The 17,875-nt window shown below is 38.5% G+C and overlaps 1 protein-coding gene across 2 annotated transcripts in view; it reads left to right on the top strand.

The window, feature by feature from the left end:
• Nucleotides 1-11,716, top strand: part of tyw1 (tRNA-yW synthesizing protein 1 homolog (S. cerevisiae)) — a 56,046-nt gene extending 44,330 nt beyond the window's left edge. For both annotated transcript variants that reach the window (XM_039670548.2, XM_039670549.2), the window contains 2 exons: nucleotides 2,787-2,954; nucleotides 11,222-11,716. In XM_039670548.2, coding sequence (XP_039526482.2) covers nucleotides 2,787-2,954; nucleotides 11,222-11,443 — 390 coding nt within the window. In that variant the 3' untranslated portion in view covers nucleotides 11,444-11,716. The remainder of the gene's footprint in view (nucleotides 1-2,786; nucleotides 2,955-11,221) is intronic.
• Nucleotides 11,717-17,875: the final 6,159 nt, after the last annotated feature.

Genomic DNA, 17,875 nt, shown 5'->3' on the forward strand with positions numbered 1-17,875 from the left:
AGATAAAGCCTCACAGAATGGGTTTTCACTCGATCACAGAATAAGTAATGTCTTTTCAACAGCACAGCTACTCCTACACACAAGCAGACCCATGAACTGATGCTGGCCGTGCTACAAATGAGTTCGTTTTCACCCAGCGGTGTGTCGTCACTTGTTTGGTTGCAAAGGATTATTAATGGCTACTTTTCATGGTGTGTGAAGATTCAAATGGAGTACGTGACCTGACTTGACATCTGTTTGTTTCAGTATCCAATCAGACACCAGAATTCATGATGACAGAAATTGTATTATTAATTTAAACCGAATTTTCATTGATTCCCAGCATGTGGTACATGCAGATCCTCATAGCCTTTTTGTCCTGATCACAGCAACATCTATGAGGTGTGACGTAAATGCTGTCGTGTGTGTGTGTGTATGTGTTGGTAGGTAGGTGTTGAATGGGATGATCTGGTCGTCTCAGTCTCAATCATCCATAGAAATACCAAATCAGCCTCCACGCGCCGCTGTGTCCTTGGGCTGTGTGTGCGCTGATATGATTCACAGGGTTTTTGTGTCCCTTTTTTTGAAAAGGAAGGCAGAGTTAAATCTAAAACAGAGTCAGGCCAATATTAGCTGCATTTTACAATGGATGAGTGGTCTTGCGTGCAACCTAAAGTAGAGAACCTTTGCTATGTAGTGTGTGACCTTAAACAGCTTATTGCTTTTATTAAATGTCTGTATTACCAATGCAATAAAAAATGGAATATGTTCATGTTATGGCTGCTAACTGATAAATGGCTAATATTTAAATATTGAGTCTAAATAAAATAAAAATAAATCAATAAATCGTATTCTGGACAAATGTGGGCAAAATAGTTTTGATTTATTTTTAAAAAATACTTCCCTTGATCTGAGCGGTACAAGACTTAAAGGTATAGCGGAGGATCTTTCCGAATTTTAGAGAAGACCCGCCCTCTCCAATTTTTTTAAAAAATGCACATGCACAAACCCAACACTCTTGCTCCCGAGAGCTAGGGAACGTCTATACGCCTTGCACAATTATGTTGCAAATTCTAAACTAACTAAAAAACATTCATAAAAAAGACAACATGTCAAATGCCCTTCCGTGTTTTATTTACTTATTATACTGATCGATTGAGTGACCGAGGACTCAAGACATGATATGTGCAACCCTGTATCACACGAAATACGTTCTGAGGAAACTATTTTGCAAATCGCAATTACGTTACATAGCAACATATAAGCAGTGCTATTACGTTGGTCCTTAACCTAATATCTCTCATTGTTAATACGTTATTTTTATACATAGTTGCATATGGAGAAGTAGCTTGTTGCATTTGTGTAATAATAAACACACAAGATTTTAGAATATTTCAGCGTGATACCATTTACCATTTTGAACAAAAGGCTACTTTAGACAAATTGAGATGTTTACCGTGTCTATGCGGTGCATGACTCGTGCCAGGGCTAGCATTGTAGCTTGCATTAACTTTTACTAGTGATTTTAAATGGATTTCTCCAAATAGCGTGACAAACTTTACCTGTCTGGTAGAATCTTCCCGACTGCGGCATCAGTGAGAAGCCCAACCTGTGCTTTTAGCGCACGCCAGCGTGTGATATTCACCCAAAATCTCTCTGGTCTTGTTTCTATATTCTGCGGCCTTTCTCTTCTTATCATACACTTAGTAAACATTTTTTCTCTTTCAACCCTCAGCCATTTTCAAAGGAATGGCTGAAACCGTAACTCCGACATAATACACATGAAAGTGAAAACTACATAGGGATGAGCACGTAGCCTACGACAGCCTTACGTAAACATATCACCAGAATGATTGACACTTAGGTGGACCAATAGTATAGACTACCCACCCGGAAAAAGAAAATCCTCCGCTATACCTTTAACTACTTTTTCTAAGTTTGCCTCCTGAGCGCACTTTTTTTTTTTTTTTTTTGACTCAATTCTACAATGTTAAGTTGGTGAAAAAACAACAACTCCTTAATCTTGTATTTGGGTCAAAAATGGGCACCCATAGAAATGAATGGGAAAAACTGTAATTTAGAGCATTCTAAAATAAGCCAAAATAAGACACCAGGTGACAGCAAAGTCACTTCATCTTTAGGCTCTTTAGCTCTAAGAACTTATTGGAATGATATTTCAATGTAGTTAAAAAAAATGTAAAAATAAAACATAAAAATAAGCATGATTTACATAGAAAATATGGTACTTTTCGGAGTAAATAAATTCAAAAATACCCCCAAAATAAAAAAAAACACCATAAATGGATAGACAAAACTTTATCGAAGACAGTGATATAACATTTATAATAAATAAAAATTAGGATCACACCTGAGTCCTCTGTGCCCACATTTGTCCACAATTACAGGATTAAGGGCTATAAAGTGAATACGGTTTGAGAGTTAAAAGATGGACAATACTTTTAGGTATCATATTGGTTACAGGCTGATATTTGATATTTTTTGATAATACACTTATTAAATTAAATAAATATTCGTTTTTTTTGTTCTTATTGAAATAAATGTTCATAAAAAAATCTAACATTCTACATAATTATCAGTAGCCAATATTACAAATATGCATCTCTATAATTAAAGAGATTGTTTTAAGTTTTTATATTTTACAACAGAAGGAAATAGGTTACCTGATAAGAAGTGAATTTGTCTTACAGTATTTGTATACTTTTGCTCGATTTTTATCATGCAATGTTTGTAACTTTTGCATGCCATTTAATACCTTTGTCCCTCTCGTCTTTTTGCCCTTCATCCAGGGAGTGACTTACTGTGGCGAGAGCTCAGCCAGTAGCCTGACAATGGCCAACGTACCCTGGCATGAGGAGGTCATCTACTTTGTGCAGCAGCTGGCCAACCTGCTACCAAATTATGAAATTGCCTGCGAACACGAGCACTCCAATTGTCTGTTACTTGCACACCACAAGGTAACCCTGCACAGACAAGCTTGGCGCAAAGCTGCTGTTCTGCTTTCACAGAAACCGTGCTCTTACTGTAATTTCTCTCTCCGACCACTTAAAGGTGTTAAAAATAATGATGATACTGCCATTTCTGTAAATGTCATTGAAAAGACAGTGTTGATATGGGCACTTGCATTAAACGGCCATTCAGGTGAAGGGTTAAACTTTCCTTTCCTGTGTTTTTCTGCTGTCTTCTGACACAGCACTAGTCAGTCTTGCAGCGGCTCTTGTTTTACATTCGTTTCTTGTGACAGCTTCTCTAATGGTTTGCGTGGGCAGTGAACCCTTACCAGCGCTCTTCTCTCACAAACAAAAAATATATTTATGAGCAAGTGTTATATGGTGCTTCAATATCCTTTTATGATTTGCTATTTGTATTCTGAAATCAAATGACATACATTTCTGAATGTGATTATATGGTGAATATTTCTGTGTTCTCACACAGTGAAAAAAAAAAAAAAAAAAAAACATCTTAAACCAGTCTTTTTAGATCCTCCCAGCCTGGTCATGCTTTGTTTACTGGTTTTAGAGGGGTTTGGGGCTCTTGTGAGTTGGGCAAGTTGTGAAAAAACGGCTGGTCAACTGAAGACCTGATTAGCCTTACTGGGAGACCAGCTTTTATCAGCTAAGACTGGAAAACCATCTCTAAGTTTGGTTGAAAGGGTCCAAAAAATATAATTTTGTCATCATTTACTTACCCTCATGCTGTCCCTAATCTGTATTCCTTTTTTGTTCTGATGTGGAAGAATGTTTCAGCTGCTTTTGTTCAAGTTATGGAAGTCAATGGGTTCCAAATCCATTAAACTCTACAAATGACTATAGGAAGGACAGGATAGCATGTAAAGCAGGGTTAAACAAGGATTTAATCTATGCAACTTGACTTCTGAAGCAACACACGATCACTTAGAATAATGAATGAACTAGGGATCCACATTTTTTCACTTCCCATCCGATACCTGACTTTGGATATTGGCTGATACCGATACTTTTCCGATACCAGATCTGTGTTTGCTTCAATATTATCATTATTGTTGATTTTTTATGATGCTGAAATAAACTCCTCTCTACAGGCTAGTATGATATGTACATATGTATGCATGTATGTCACTATATATATATATATATATATATATATATATATATATATATATATATATATTAAACAATAGATAAACAAAAGATAGACAATTAAATAAAGATACACATTATACAGGCCTAAGCAGTGCTTTAATTTCAGGAAGGTCTACTAACATTATTCAGGTATGGTCTAAAAAGAATTATAATAAAGTAATCAAAAGTAAAATAGCAAATTAAAAGTAAAATAGCACTGCAAAGTTTATCATAGATAAATGATATATGATATCATCTATCTATGTAGAGATGAATATCGGATATCCCCGCAGGTTGGATCGGGAAAATCCGATACGTGAATTATGGTATCGGTTCCGATACTGGATCAGATCGGCCCCATCCCTAGAATGAACGGATCAATATTCAAGCCTTTATCTACTTTATTCACAAACATCAACACGTACATAAACAATTTATCAAATATGGGTGCATTTTCTTTTAATGATCCGTGAGAACAAGTCATTTACAGACAATGTAGAATAGGAAACTCAAGACTTGCACACATTGATCATATCAAGAGAAAACCCTCTCGTACAGTATGTAGTACATCATGTTCAGAGCTCATTGTCTGTCAAGCATTTTATCAGACTAGTTTATAAAAAATAATATTCAAAATATCGTTTTTGTGTTAAAAAAATAAATGCTAAATAAATGACAGAATTTTTTTATCCATGTTAAAATGTTCTGTTCTTTTTCTGTTTTTTAATTTGGACTTGAAAAGCATCTTTTGCTCCATATTTTACCCAGCTAACTCCATATTGTGCTTTGAAGCACCCAACATTTATACAACAATTCTAATTGGTTGCGTTATTAATCTTGGACAACCAATTTTTTTTCCTTAAAGTAATGAGTGCCTTATTCTACAACAGACTTCTCTTGTGTTTCCATTTCCATTCTGTTTACCTCCTTTTGTTGAACATGTTCCTCGTATATTATCTTGATTTCTAAATATCCCATTAGTTAATTCAGCTTCCTTTCTCTCCCCAGGCATGATGGGCTCTCTTATGTGTAAAAGGGACTATAATTACACCTGTTTACACCCTTTATGTGTTCACCAGTTTACATCTGTTAAAACCCCTCCATTCAATTTATGATGCAGAGCTACAACCATAACAGCTACTGTATAAATGAGTACCGCAGTAGCGGAGAGCCATAGTTAGTGTGAGTCCCCAGAGCAACCTCCTCGCAAGCCCACACAGGCATGAGAAGGTGCTCAGTCCTCCACTGCCTCGCCATCAGCAGTTTGAATACAAGCCGAAGAGGTTTGTTGGTGGGCAGCCGAGGAGGCTGGATGCAAGACTTATGAGAGTAGTGTGTCTATACAGTGATAACAGCATCACAAGACTAATGAGGGACTTCCTTTTCATAGGCTTGTTGTTTGTGGGTGTGGTGATGGCGCAGTGGATAAGACACATGCCTCTGGTGTGAGAGACCCGGGTTCGAGTCCACTGCGAAACACCAATGTGTCCCTGAGCAAGACACTTAACCTCTAGTTGCTCCAGAGGTGTGCGACCTCTGACATATATAGCAATTGTAAGTCGCTTTGGATAAAAGCGTCAGTCCCATACACATACGGGACAGCATTTGAGCCTCCTTGTGGTTTTTATGAGCCAATTATATTATGGGTAGAACATGCACAATGATTCACTGGGGAAGATGCTCCAGTATTTTTTTACAGATATGTTCATCCTACTTAAAGGGATACTCCACTTTTTTTGGAAATAAGCTCATTTTACCACTCCCCCAGAGTAAAACAGTTGAGTTTTACCGTTTTCTAATCCATTCAGCTGATTTTTTTTTTATATTTAGAAGAGTATTAGTAACGAGACAGTTTCTGGTCTCATTGACTTCCATAGTATAGTATATTTTTTTCCTACTATGGAAGTCAATGGGACCAGAAACTGTCTGGTTACTGATTTCTTCTAAATATCAGAAAATCGGCTGAATGAATTTGAAAATGGTAAAACTCAACTGTTTAACTCTGGGGGAGTGGTAAAATGAGCCAAAAAAAAATTTCCAAAAAAAGTGGAGTATCCCTTTAATGTAAGGGTGTAATGTGATGTAAATTTTAAAAGCAAACCCCCATTGGATCCAAATACGTATCACTTTGTTTCCATCTTAAACTATCACAGTGTCCCGTTTCTGAAATTCAAATGACACCTTGATAAAGCCAGTCTCTAGCACTGAGTTGCTTTGCCTTCCTCTGCAAGGTTTTTTTTGCCCTGCCTTAAGCACTGCAAATAGAGCTCTTTAACATGCATGTGACAGACATCTGAATGAAAAGGCATTGAATATGACCCTTGTCATCGCAGACCGCACAGGGACTCTCTCTCGCCCTCTGTTCGGCTCCACCGTTACTCACAAGGGTGCTAAAAAGGCCATTGTTCCTGTAATATGAAGTCATTTTTCACATTAGTCCTTGGAAGGCTACCGACAGTATTTCATTGCATTGACTTTGTTTAGCTGCCGCATTCGTTTTTTTTTTTTATTATTTCTGGGTCGCAAACATTCGCCCTTTAACCACGTTGTTCTTGACGAGGTAAGGCCGTTTGAATAAATTTACAGCTCTTCCCTGTGTGAAGGTGACAGCTTATATTCTCACAGTGCACTGTGTTCTCATAAAGCCCACCCTCTCTCACCTTGTTCTGAACTATTTCCCTTGAGCTCATCTTTCTATAGGAAGGAAATCAATGCAGGGTTAAACAAGGATGTAAATCCTTAAAAGAGTTTTACAAGTTGAAGAAGCTTGATTTTCTTAATTGTGGATGGCCTATGCAATACACGCTAACACAATAGACAGATGCTGCGGCTTTAGGTCATTTCTAGGGTGGTTTTTGGTGATTTCTGTGCGATTAGTTTATGGCCCAGGTGTGATATTCAGGTCAGTAGATGTGTTTCATGCCCCTCTTTCAGTTTAAGTCTTTGCCCCTTTTTTATCTTTCTGATTTGCTTAGCAAGCACCTATGATATGATGTGTAGCCTTGAAGCATATTGCATTTTTCAAAAGCCTTAGCTGGCCTTTTGAATATTCATTAATTCATAAACAAGATTACCTATTTATTTAAACTTTAGAATCCCATTAGTTACTGTGACATAAGTCTCACAGTAACTACATCAGACTGTAGAAACCCCTTAGCACACCTTACAGAACAGACCATCAATAATTTGGGATGTTTATAGTGTTTAGGGAGTGAAAGAGCAGCTGAAATCAGTGTTGGGTGATGTGGCATCCCAAAGCCACATTTGTGTTATGGCTTCATATGCGTAGTGCTCCCTGTTAGCTACTACAGAAGCAATTTTACTAATGATTGGAACTTCACGTGCACTCTCTCAATGGTGTGGTGTGGCAGATGTGAGTAATCTTGCCCTTGGAAAATAAAAGGTCTTCCACTTTAATTTCCACTCTCTTATATGGCATCTAAAGTTCAGTATTCCTGCCTATCTTCATCTTGGACTATGTTGAGGAAGATGCTTTGAAACTATAGCTTGCTGAGCCATAATTATATTTTACTGCCCTTTGGGATATGTATCTGACCCAAACACTGAGAATATTGATTAGGGTTATAGCACCTGTTTATAATATATCGGTAAATACAATAGCTGTCGTTTATCATATTGGTCAACTGGACGTCCCAGAGATGGCGATTGGAGAGAAGAGTGGTTTTAATTCTGACCAGTCATCTTGCTAAGTATAAATAACCTAGTAGAAATGTTATTTTTAGTTACTTCCCAAAAGTAGTCTCCTAATGTTAGTAATATATGAGAATGGTGAGCCGAACCACCACATGGGTGTATGTATCCGTGGCCTTTTTGGAGAGACGAGTGGTGTCTCATGGGAGCCTTCATCTTCTGAGTGCTGAGTGTCTGTGAAGGAGGCTGTGGAGGGATTCACCTCAGCAAATTACTCCGTAATGAAAACATGGAGCTGAGGAAGAAGGTTCCCCAGAGAATGCAAACTGCTTAAGGCTTTACAGACTTACTGTAGACTGAGATAGCCTTTGAGGCTGCCTCTAGGAAGCTTCAGGTAAGCAGCTAAACAGAGATAATATGACACAAGGACAATATTTCTATGCTTGGCATTGGATTGAGAGGACATGGTGGCCTTGAAATTTTCAGTAGTGGAAAGGTATGTTTGCTTCTCAGTTGTGTTGCACGTGACCAGGGGCCTATACCATGAAGCCGGTTTAGGTGGCTAGACAGGTATGTTTCAGTTTAGTTTGTACCAACCCTTGGTTTTTTAGGTGTTCATCGCGATAGTATCTCACACTCCACGGCTAACCTGGGGTGCGTTTCCCATACAACGACATAGTTTTCTGATTCACTACCATAGTACGATGCATCGTTAGACAAATCAACTAGCTAGTCACAACTGTTTCCCGAAACCCACTGTTGCAAAGTATCATTCAACCACGTTGGTTTCGCACGTGGTGGAGTAATAATACTTTTAATGAAACTGTTTGAGATCCAATTAACGCTAGATTTGTTTTATATAAATTACAGACATGTCATCTTAGGAATATTTCTAATTGTTCTCAGTTGTTTTGCTTTATTACCAGACTCAATATTTGTCTCGTTCTTACATAGTAGAGCATGTTCGCACACGTTACTTCCAATCTTTTGACAAACTAAAAGACGTAAATTCCATTTGTATGTATTTTAAATAAAAGACACCGGTTGTACTGAATGTCAGCTTGCTTATTTTGCTCAAGATGAGGATTTATTACCTCAAAGTCATGCAATGTAGAAACGATGCCTCTAACCACAGGTTGAGAGCTGTCGTTCAAACCACACAACTTTGCGATGCTGTTTGCGAATGTTCGTTGGAATGATGGTTTCGGGAAACACCGACTCGTTGAACTATGCTGATAACGACGGAACTTGCGACCATATTTGGCAAACGATGCTTTCGGGAAACGCACCCCTGGTCCGGGATAGGTTATGTTCCAGGTAAGAGTTTGCAAACTTAACTTGGACCAATCAGCTGTGAGCAAAGTGACATGCCTGATGCGATAAAGTAACTCCACATGTTTCTACTCCAAATTAAAGGTCACTACATAGCAAATGATTTTTAAAGACAAAATTGTCTGGCTTTTAGTAATGCTTATTTAGAATAATAAATGTGAATGATTTATATATTTATGTTATTATTATACCCTTAATCAATCACACCCACAATTTTAGTTTGAGTATTATTACACAGAGTTTAAATGAATAAATATATAAAGGTAATATAAATACACTTTAGAATCAATAGATGAAGTTATAAAATGACTACATGTGAGCTTAAATGCTTAATTCTCTCTTTACCTTTATCAACTTTATAAACTAATTTCACACCTTTTACTTGCACTGATATACAGTAGCGAGACTTTTTCTTTTAGTTGTCCTCTAGCGTGAATTGGCTTATGCACAGCTGCACTACTTCCTGAACTTCAGCTAGCTCCTTGTTTCCTGTCTACCATTATTGGACAAACTGATTAATCCGGGTGTGTCTGATTATTGTTGCCGTGACTACTGAGGTCAGGCACACCTGAATTAATCAGTTTGTCCAATAATGGCAGGCAGGAAACAAGGAGCTGGCTGAAGTTCAGGAAGTAGTGCAGCTGTGCATAAAGCCAATTGCGCTGCTTCTCTCACGAGAAATACATTTCAATGAGTTTTGAATGAGTTTCACTCTTTCTCAGCATGTGATGGGCTGTTCTCTACTGATGTCATACCTAAACTCAGGATCAAAGTCTGAATTGACAGAGTAAGTTGATGATCAGCATCATGTTCCTAACGAAGCCTGGTTGGATTGGTTTGGTTTGGTTTTGTCAACTCAACTAATCCTGCAACCCTGAGTTTGTTCAACCAATATCATCGTACAGGCCCCGGGTTGTCTTTGAGGCAGCAGATAGCTTTCAGCAACTTGGACAGCTGTTCTCATCAAGAGAGCCTGCTCTGGTCTGATCCACTCTTGACAGCTTTGTTATCTACTGGACATCTTCCATTTCAGCAGTCGAAAGGACAGTTTCTCTCCTTCGATACGTGCAATGAGGCAAGCAGAAAATACTTTGTAACAGCCAAGTCTGCTTATTCCATGTCCTTTTCTTGTTCTACTGCTCTGGCTCTGGTCTCGACTAGATGGCATGTTTCCCTTGAAATAGTCCTATTCACTTCCAAAACTTTGCTTTTCCCTCGACCCTACCCTCCAGCAGACCAATCAGCAACCTCAACAATTGTCCTCAAAGCAAAATACACTACACCTAAATCGATTTTGTGGCAATGAGGAGATCTTAGGAAGAAAGGGCATGTCGAAAGATGGGAGGAACAGGAGTTTGGTGCCTACAGCTGATTGCATCACCATGCTGAGCATGGATCACAGTACAGCATCTCATCAGTACTGTGTGACATGTAATCAGTGCAGCTCCCCACTAGGTCTCTTTATGTCTGTGTGTTGGAGAACGATTTAGAGGCACTGATTAAATGTATAGGGTGGGAAAACTAGCAGAACTAGGCTGTGCCTACACCTTCAAAGCTCGTCCAACCAAAGTCGAGATGGTCGAGACTGATTGAATCAAGTTTTTTTTTTGCCTAAGGACTGACCGAAGACCACATATCCGGCATTTTAACTCGATTTAAACTGAATTCTACTTCTAACCCATCACAGAATGGCAATCTCTTGATAAGGACAATTATGCAGAATTGTTCTGAAGATTGTAGAGTGTCCCACCCTGTATTGTTGGGTGATATCTTGCGATTTTGAAGGGTGCTGAAGAGTGCCTGAACTCCTAATGTACCGAAGTGTACAGCGTTTTAGTGTGGACTCTGAGGACTTGAAGAACTGAGTGTAGGCTACAAAAGTGTTTTGAATGAAAGACCACCGGCTCTGTGTTCTGTGAACGCAGCTTCTTTTGCCCTCTTCCTCTGATTTGCTTGTCTTGGTGTTCAGTAACAGAGCTTTGCCCAGTTTTCAGTGTATATGTTTGGATTCGTCTAAGTGATCGCCTGTCAGGCAGGGAGACTCACTCAAATCTGTGTCTGTGTGTGTGTTTCTGTGTTATTCATCACAGTACTCTGACCTGCTGTCTGTCTTCCCTTTTTTCTTTCCTGTGTGTCTGCAGTTCAAAGTCGATGGGGAGTGGTGGACGTGGATTGACTATGAGCGCTTCCAGGAGCTCATTCAAGAATACGATGAGAGCGGAGGCACTGCAAGCTTCTCTGCAATGGACTATATGGCCAAGACCCCCAGCTGGGCCGTATTTGGGGCCCGAGAGAGGGGATTTGATCCTTTGGACACACGCTTCCAGAGAAAGAATAAGACCAAAGATATCTCAGGGTGTTGATATTACTCTTGCCTTCCTACTTTAAGTCTGTAGAGGAATGTGCATTTTAAATGATTAACACCTGATTAACCGTCCTCAAGATTAAAACTTTTGGTTTTGTTATTTTAGCCAAGGCTCAATTTGTGTTCCAAGACTTGCCTTAGGGATGTAATTCTCAAGTACACATTTGCTGTCCTTCCATATACGTACTTGATAACTATTTTTTTCACGCTGTTTTAATCAATGTTAGCTTTTGTTTTTAGTTTTGGTCATGGTAATAAAGAATTTAATTCCTGTTCAGCTCGGGACCTAATAACTCTAGTAAGAATACAGAACGAAGGACAGAACAGAAGAACCAGTAACTTGAATTTAAGGCTTCATTTACTCATACCACCTTAGGGCCTAAATTTAGAGAGCACAAGAGGAAAGAACTGCAAAAGAAAAATTTACTGTAGTCACCTACGTTAATAACATGTCACCTCAAATTGTGATTTGTGCGTTCTTTTGGACATTTAGAGGGCGGTTGAGTCTGATGGGACTTTGAATGTAATGGTTCGGCTGAAAGCTGTTTTAAATCAGAACTCCCCCATAAATATCTCTGTAACGACATTGAAGTCTTTGAAATTGCAACTCTTACTTCTGCATTGTCTCTTGCTATCCTCTGCGTTTTGTCTTGGATGTTTTTACGCAAATTTAACAGATTGCAATCAAGTCAAAGAGATTATTTTGTATTTTATCATTATTTACTGTATTATAACAGGTTTCACTTGAGGAGAGGTCTTCAATCCTGCTCCTGGAGGGCCACTGTCCTGCAGAGTTTAGTTCCAACACTAATCAAACACACCTGAATCTGCTCATCAAGCTCTTCTGGAGCGCTCGACAATACAAAGGCAGGTGTACTACACTAGAGAAATAAGCAGTAATAACTTAAAACGGCCAACTGGCATGAATAACAGCACCATTTCATGGGAAAAGAGGGAGAGCACTCATTAAAACAGAGAACCGTTATCAGACACTAAATAATGATAAAGTGGTCATATATTTTGTCCTATGAGTGCCAACCACTAACAAGCCCAAATGCTCAAAGTAGGTATTCTGGAAGTAAGCCCCCAAAAAACTGCCAAATCAATAAGCGACTTCTTGAAAAAAACAGGCCAGTCGCATATAACTAGGGTTGGGTATCGTTTGAATTTGAACGATTCTGATTCCGATTCCTTGTTTCGATTCCGGTTCCTAGCGATTCACGATTCCGATTCTTTTAAGAGGCAGGGTCAAAAAAGTTTAGCTAACCTTGCAAACCAACGGCCTTTCTGAAGGAAATACTCCTCCTGTAAAAATACTCCTTTTGTCACAAATTTTGCATTTTGCCGAGATTTCGTTATTTTTAGAAAAGTGAAGCCACACTTTGGATCGCCGACGTAAGGTACTCATGTTCGACTCGCGTGGTTATGCCAACACTTCCGGTAGACGCTTCTTCGTTGGTGTTGTTCAGCGGTTTCTTCTTCCGCTCGGCGGACTGTGAATATCGAAACTAGGAATTGAAATTTTAACTTTTGAACGATTATGGGAAAAACGAAAAGTTAGTCTCGGTTCCAATCGATACTCGATTCTCGATACCCAACCCTACATATAACAAAAGCAAACTTGGTAATTCTGGTTGTGAGCCTGCTGTTCATGCTTTATAGGGTTTCATTCATATTTAAAATTCACCCAAAAAGTATCTACACACTTCATTTGTTATTCATTTCATGCACATACAGATGCTTTTAGAGTTTTGTTTTTGATTTCTGGTGTCTTATTATTAAAAATGCCTTTATGAAATGTCTTTGTTGTTCTAAAGGAGTTTGAATGGTATTGTAACTGAAGGGAATGTGCTTGATGCTGAGCGAACTAGGTCACAGCCATGTCTGCAACTGAATGAAGCTGAAATCTTTGGTCTTGTGTGAAGAAAAAGGGGCATAATATTACAGTAAGACCAGACACAGAAGTCCCTGCTTTATATCCCTCTGTTCAAAGTAATACTGCTTTCATTCAGTCATTGGGTTGTTCTTACTTTATAGCTTTTATTTATGAAATATAAGTGTGTCCATTGCTCTAAACTCTGACAGGGTGTATATTAAGGAACGAAATTGCAATGCTATTGTTTTCTTAGCAAAAAAAAAAAAGGAATAAAGTGTCAAACAATAGCTGCAATCCTATTCTTTAAATGATAGTTCAGTTTGAAATTAATTTTTGGTATGTTTTAGCTTACCTCAAGGGCATCCAAGATGTAGGTGTCTTTGTTTCCACAGTATGTTCAATTTTGATATTTTTAGGTCAAACCGTACAGTCAAATAATGCAGGTCTATGGTCACCACCTCAAAGAGCATGCACAGAGAAGTCCAAATTAAACAGGATTTCATGACTCGTAAATGAAAGTACACATTGATGGCCTAAGACACGAAACGAGCGGTTTGTGTGAGAAAACGAACAGTATTTATATCGTTTTTTCTTCTTGTAACCACAGCCACGTCCAAGTGATCTGAGGGCTCGGGCGCTTCGGTCTGTGCAAGCGCTGGTTCTCTCGCGTGTGTACGTCATTCATTGTTAACACAGAGATTTCAGAAGTGTTACCATTCACTGTGAAGATCTAAACATATTTAGATATACAGGAAATCGCAATGAAAGATGATTTCGATATATCAACCGCAAGCGGAAAAAAAAAACTGAAGCGCCCGTGCCATCAGATCACTTGGACATGGTTTCAAGTGGTAAAAACCATATAAATACTGTTAGTTTTCTCACACAAACCGCTCGTTTCGTGTCTTAGGCCATCAATGTGTACTTACATTTACGAGTTATTGAATCATGTTTAATTTGGACTTCTCTGTGCATGCTCTTTGAGGTGAACCCCATAAAACTCCATTATATGACTGACGGTTTGACCTAAAAATATCAAAATTGAAACTACTGCGGAAACAAAGACGCATACATCTTGGATGCCCTTGAGGTAAGCTAAAACATACAAAAAATTAATTTCAAAGTGATCTATCCCTTTGAGTTCACGATGATTTCTCTCGTCTCTGGATTCTGACAATTTCGCTATGGAAAGTGCTTATACTTCTGGAAGTTCATTGGATTTATTGGAATGTTTTAAGTACACTTCTTATCCCAGCCTTTAAAGTGCCTTGTCTCCTAGTTGTTTAAACATAACAGAAACAGAGAGTGTAATGGTCTGTGACGAGTGACAGAAAAGCTATTTCACACCTCTGTGAAATAGGTGCTGCGCTGATCTAGGCTAATGTGACACAGTGTCTTCCTCATGCATTTCAGTCACTTTAGCAAGCCGAAGGGATTTTTTTTTTTTGGTCCGCGAGGGCATTTTATTCTAAATGGAATTGGGATCTGGGAAGTTGTGTTGACTTATACAGCAGTTTAATTGTTTGATTTGGATGCTTTCACAAGTGATTGACTGATAGTAATGCTGTGGAAATGTATACCTTTTTACAACAAGAGTATCAGGTATCAGGCGTATCTAGTTTAAAGGCACACTATTCTTTCTTTTGTGTGTGTATGTGCAGAATTGAGGAATTTGTCATTTTCAAAGTGCGTGTTTTTTTATGAGCTTAAACAAAACAAAAAATGCACTCTGTTACTAATGAATTTCCCCATCACAAGTTCTCTCGGCTATGGCACCCTAAACCTCAGTGCCTCAGTCCCTCTGTAAACTAAACCCTCAATTGTTTACAGAGGGGGGGGGGAAGACGAGCTGTACTAGAACAGCATGAGCCTCCAGTCTCAATATCTCTGTCTCAGCTTGTTTTTAGACTCAAGTCCAACTGTCCACTGAATGTTCTAAAGGGACCTAACATCCTGTGCTAAGTGGGGAAAAACATATTGACAGTAGGTTAATTCTGATGAGCAAGAGCAAAAGAAATGACCCTAAGCTTGACAATGTTGTCATGAAAAGATGAGAACTCAATTGAGAGCTGAAAGGCACAGAAGATCTGAAACACTACTTTAATGTCTTTGTGGCTCCAAAAATAAAAAAGAATACACTGATATATTTCATCACACTTTGGCTTGGGACTGGGACGGCTAGATTTTAAGTTTAAAATGTTTCAAAGGATCTGTGACAACTTTGATTGTGTCTCACAGATGTTCCCACCAAGTCATGCAGTGCAAGAGAGTCACAATCTGGACTGTTTTGTACCAGAATAGTCTGATATTTAAAAGATAAAAGGGTGATGATGAGTGGTAATTTTTAGATTTAGTTGTTTTAGCTTTAGTCTTTTTCTTGTGCAGAAAATATTAAATTTGTCGCATTCTTTTTCACATTCAATTTTAGTAATGTTTTTTCTCTGACTAAAATGTTACACAATTACTCCTCATACAACTATCTAATTATTGCACTATGATGTTGTGAAGCCTTTCGTTTTTCTATGTCCCTAAGCTGCGTTTTTATGGAAATTTAACCGTACATTATGGTTCGCACATAATGGCAAGTTTGTTCATGTTCAGCCATATGCATGCAAACTTTTTGTGTGTATGCAAGTCATTCCTTAAATTATCTACTATGATTGGGTATTTAAAATAATCGTATTTTTATTGTGGCAAGTGGGGTGGGGCTGAGAGCCTTGGAAATGGAGTTAGGCCAGTCGCGTGAGTGTTAATGAGCATCACCTGTGCGCAAACACCGGTCTTGAATCCCACGGAGGAGCTCCGGAAAGATAAAAAGAAGAGTGATGACAGTGACGGAAGAAACAAGCTGGGTGTTGGGGTTTTATTTTAGTTTGTAGTCGTCCATGAGGGGCTGTCGCTTTACTTTAATAATAATAAAATGAAACCACTAAAAGAAAGTTACGTTGAATGTTTGCCGGTTCCAGCTTTCTGCTTTTCTTATCAACAAACGAAGAGTTCAGATGCAAAAGCCTCTAAATGCCATTTGAAATTTTCTTCTTTAATTATGATTTTTATCAAACTTGTATATTTAAGTTCAGTAATTTCACTTAAATAACAATTAATAGGTAATCATCATTGCCATTTAAGTGAAATCACTGAACTTAAATATGCAAGCTTGATAAAAATGATCATTCTAGAGGAAAATTTCAAATGGCACTTAGAGGCTTTTGCATCTGAACTCTTCAAACCTTGTTATGATTATCTTACCAAAAAAAAAAAAAAAACACTTAACAGCCATTACCCTCAGTAATTATGTTGACTAGATGAAGTTGTCTTACAGTGTGCGCTAGTTTTAGTTGTAGTGTTTAGGTCTATAGGGAGAAGACAGGTATGTTTTTTCCAGGGCCAACAAAAGCTGTTGATCCAGAAACATGTCCTACTTGGCAGAATCCCAGCAATCACTGCTGTTTCTCTACCTTTTCTCTCAATCCAACACTAAGCCACTGCCTGAACAACTGAGGTGGTCAGGAGCCAATGGCAGCTCTGTTTTGTGGCTGAGAAACCCAAAGCTCTGGGCTTCTTGTCAAACAGACAGATTTCACTGGAGCTGGAGCCAAACTGAGATGTCAGCTGCCAAAAAGGAAGTTGCTTAAAATGACAGCAACAGATCTCAAAGCTCTCACCTACCAGAGAGGGATGCAAGTGAAGACCCTGATAGAATATGCTTCTGTTTACTTTCTTAAAGAATACTAAATTCATAACAGCTTTTATTTTTTCATTCTTATTGTTTGTAAGTGCAACATCGGTACCAATCCAGAGACTGTAAAAGGAGAATCATCTCTACTAATACCCTTATTAACTGTCAATTAACCGCACGGCTGCAAGGAACGCAGTTTTGTCTGATGTTTCTTTGCCGGAAGATTTGCATTTTAATTAAAAATCTACTTAATATATTTAGCGCACAAAATGTATCCCACATATTGCACATAATCCATCTTAATGCCCATAAACAAGTGCCCAGTGAATAAATGAATGGGTGCATGGCCTCTATTACTGGCTGTCAGTTAATTATGTGGCAGTCTCAGGTCTTCCTGCCATCACAGGGTCCTGACCGGTGATATGGGGATAATAATACATGAAGGAATAAGGATATCTACAACATTACTGCCTGTGCACACTGTAAAAATGGCCAGCTTACAGCGCTTAGTCATGAAACCGCTTAAACAACAGGGTAGGCACCAGACGTTCGTAAGTTCTTTCTTCAACTGGAATGTAAAGTCCACACTAGAGGCTTAGTAATTACTAGCTAGTTTGTAACTAACTCTGTAGTTTATTCAGTTGCACCATTTGTTCTTAAGGCAGTACATAGCAAATAGCTTGTAAAGTAATATGATTTTTACCCTCTGATCCAATAGCTGGGTTTCAGTCACGTGATTATGATGATGCGTGGAATTCAGATGGCAGGGAGTGAAGAGCGCAATGGACGAGATGGGGGAAAGTCCGTACTGTACTACTTTACACGCTATTACAAGAGAAAGAAATAAACAAAAAATCAAACATATGTTGGACGTG

This window comes from Pimephales promelas, chromosome 16 (genome assembly GCF_988280905.1).
Source record: "Pimephales promelas chromosome 16, fPimPro1.hap1.1, whole genome shotgun sequence".
NCBI classification, from domain to species: Eukaryota; Metazoa; Chordata; class Actinopteri; order Cypriniformes; family Leuciscidae; genus Pimephales; species Pimephales promelas.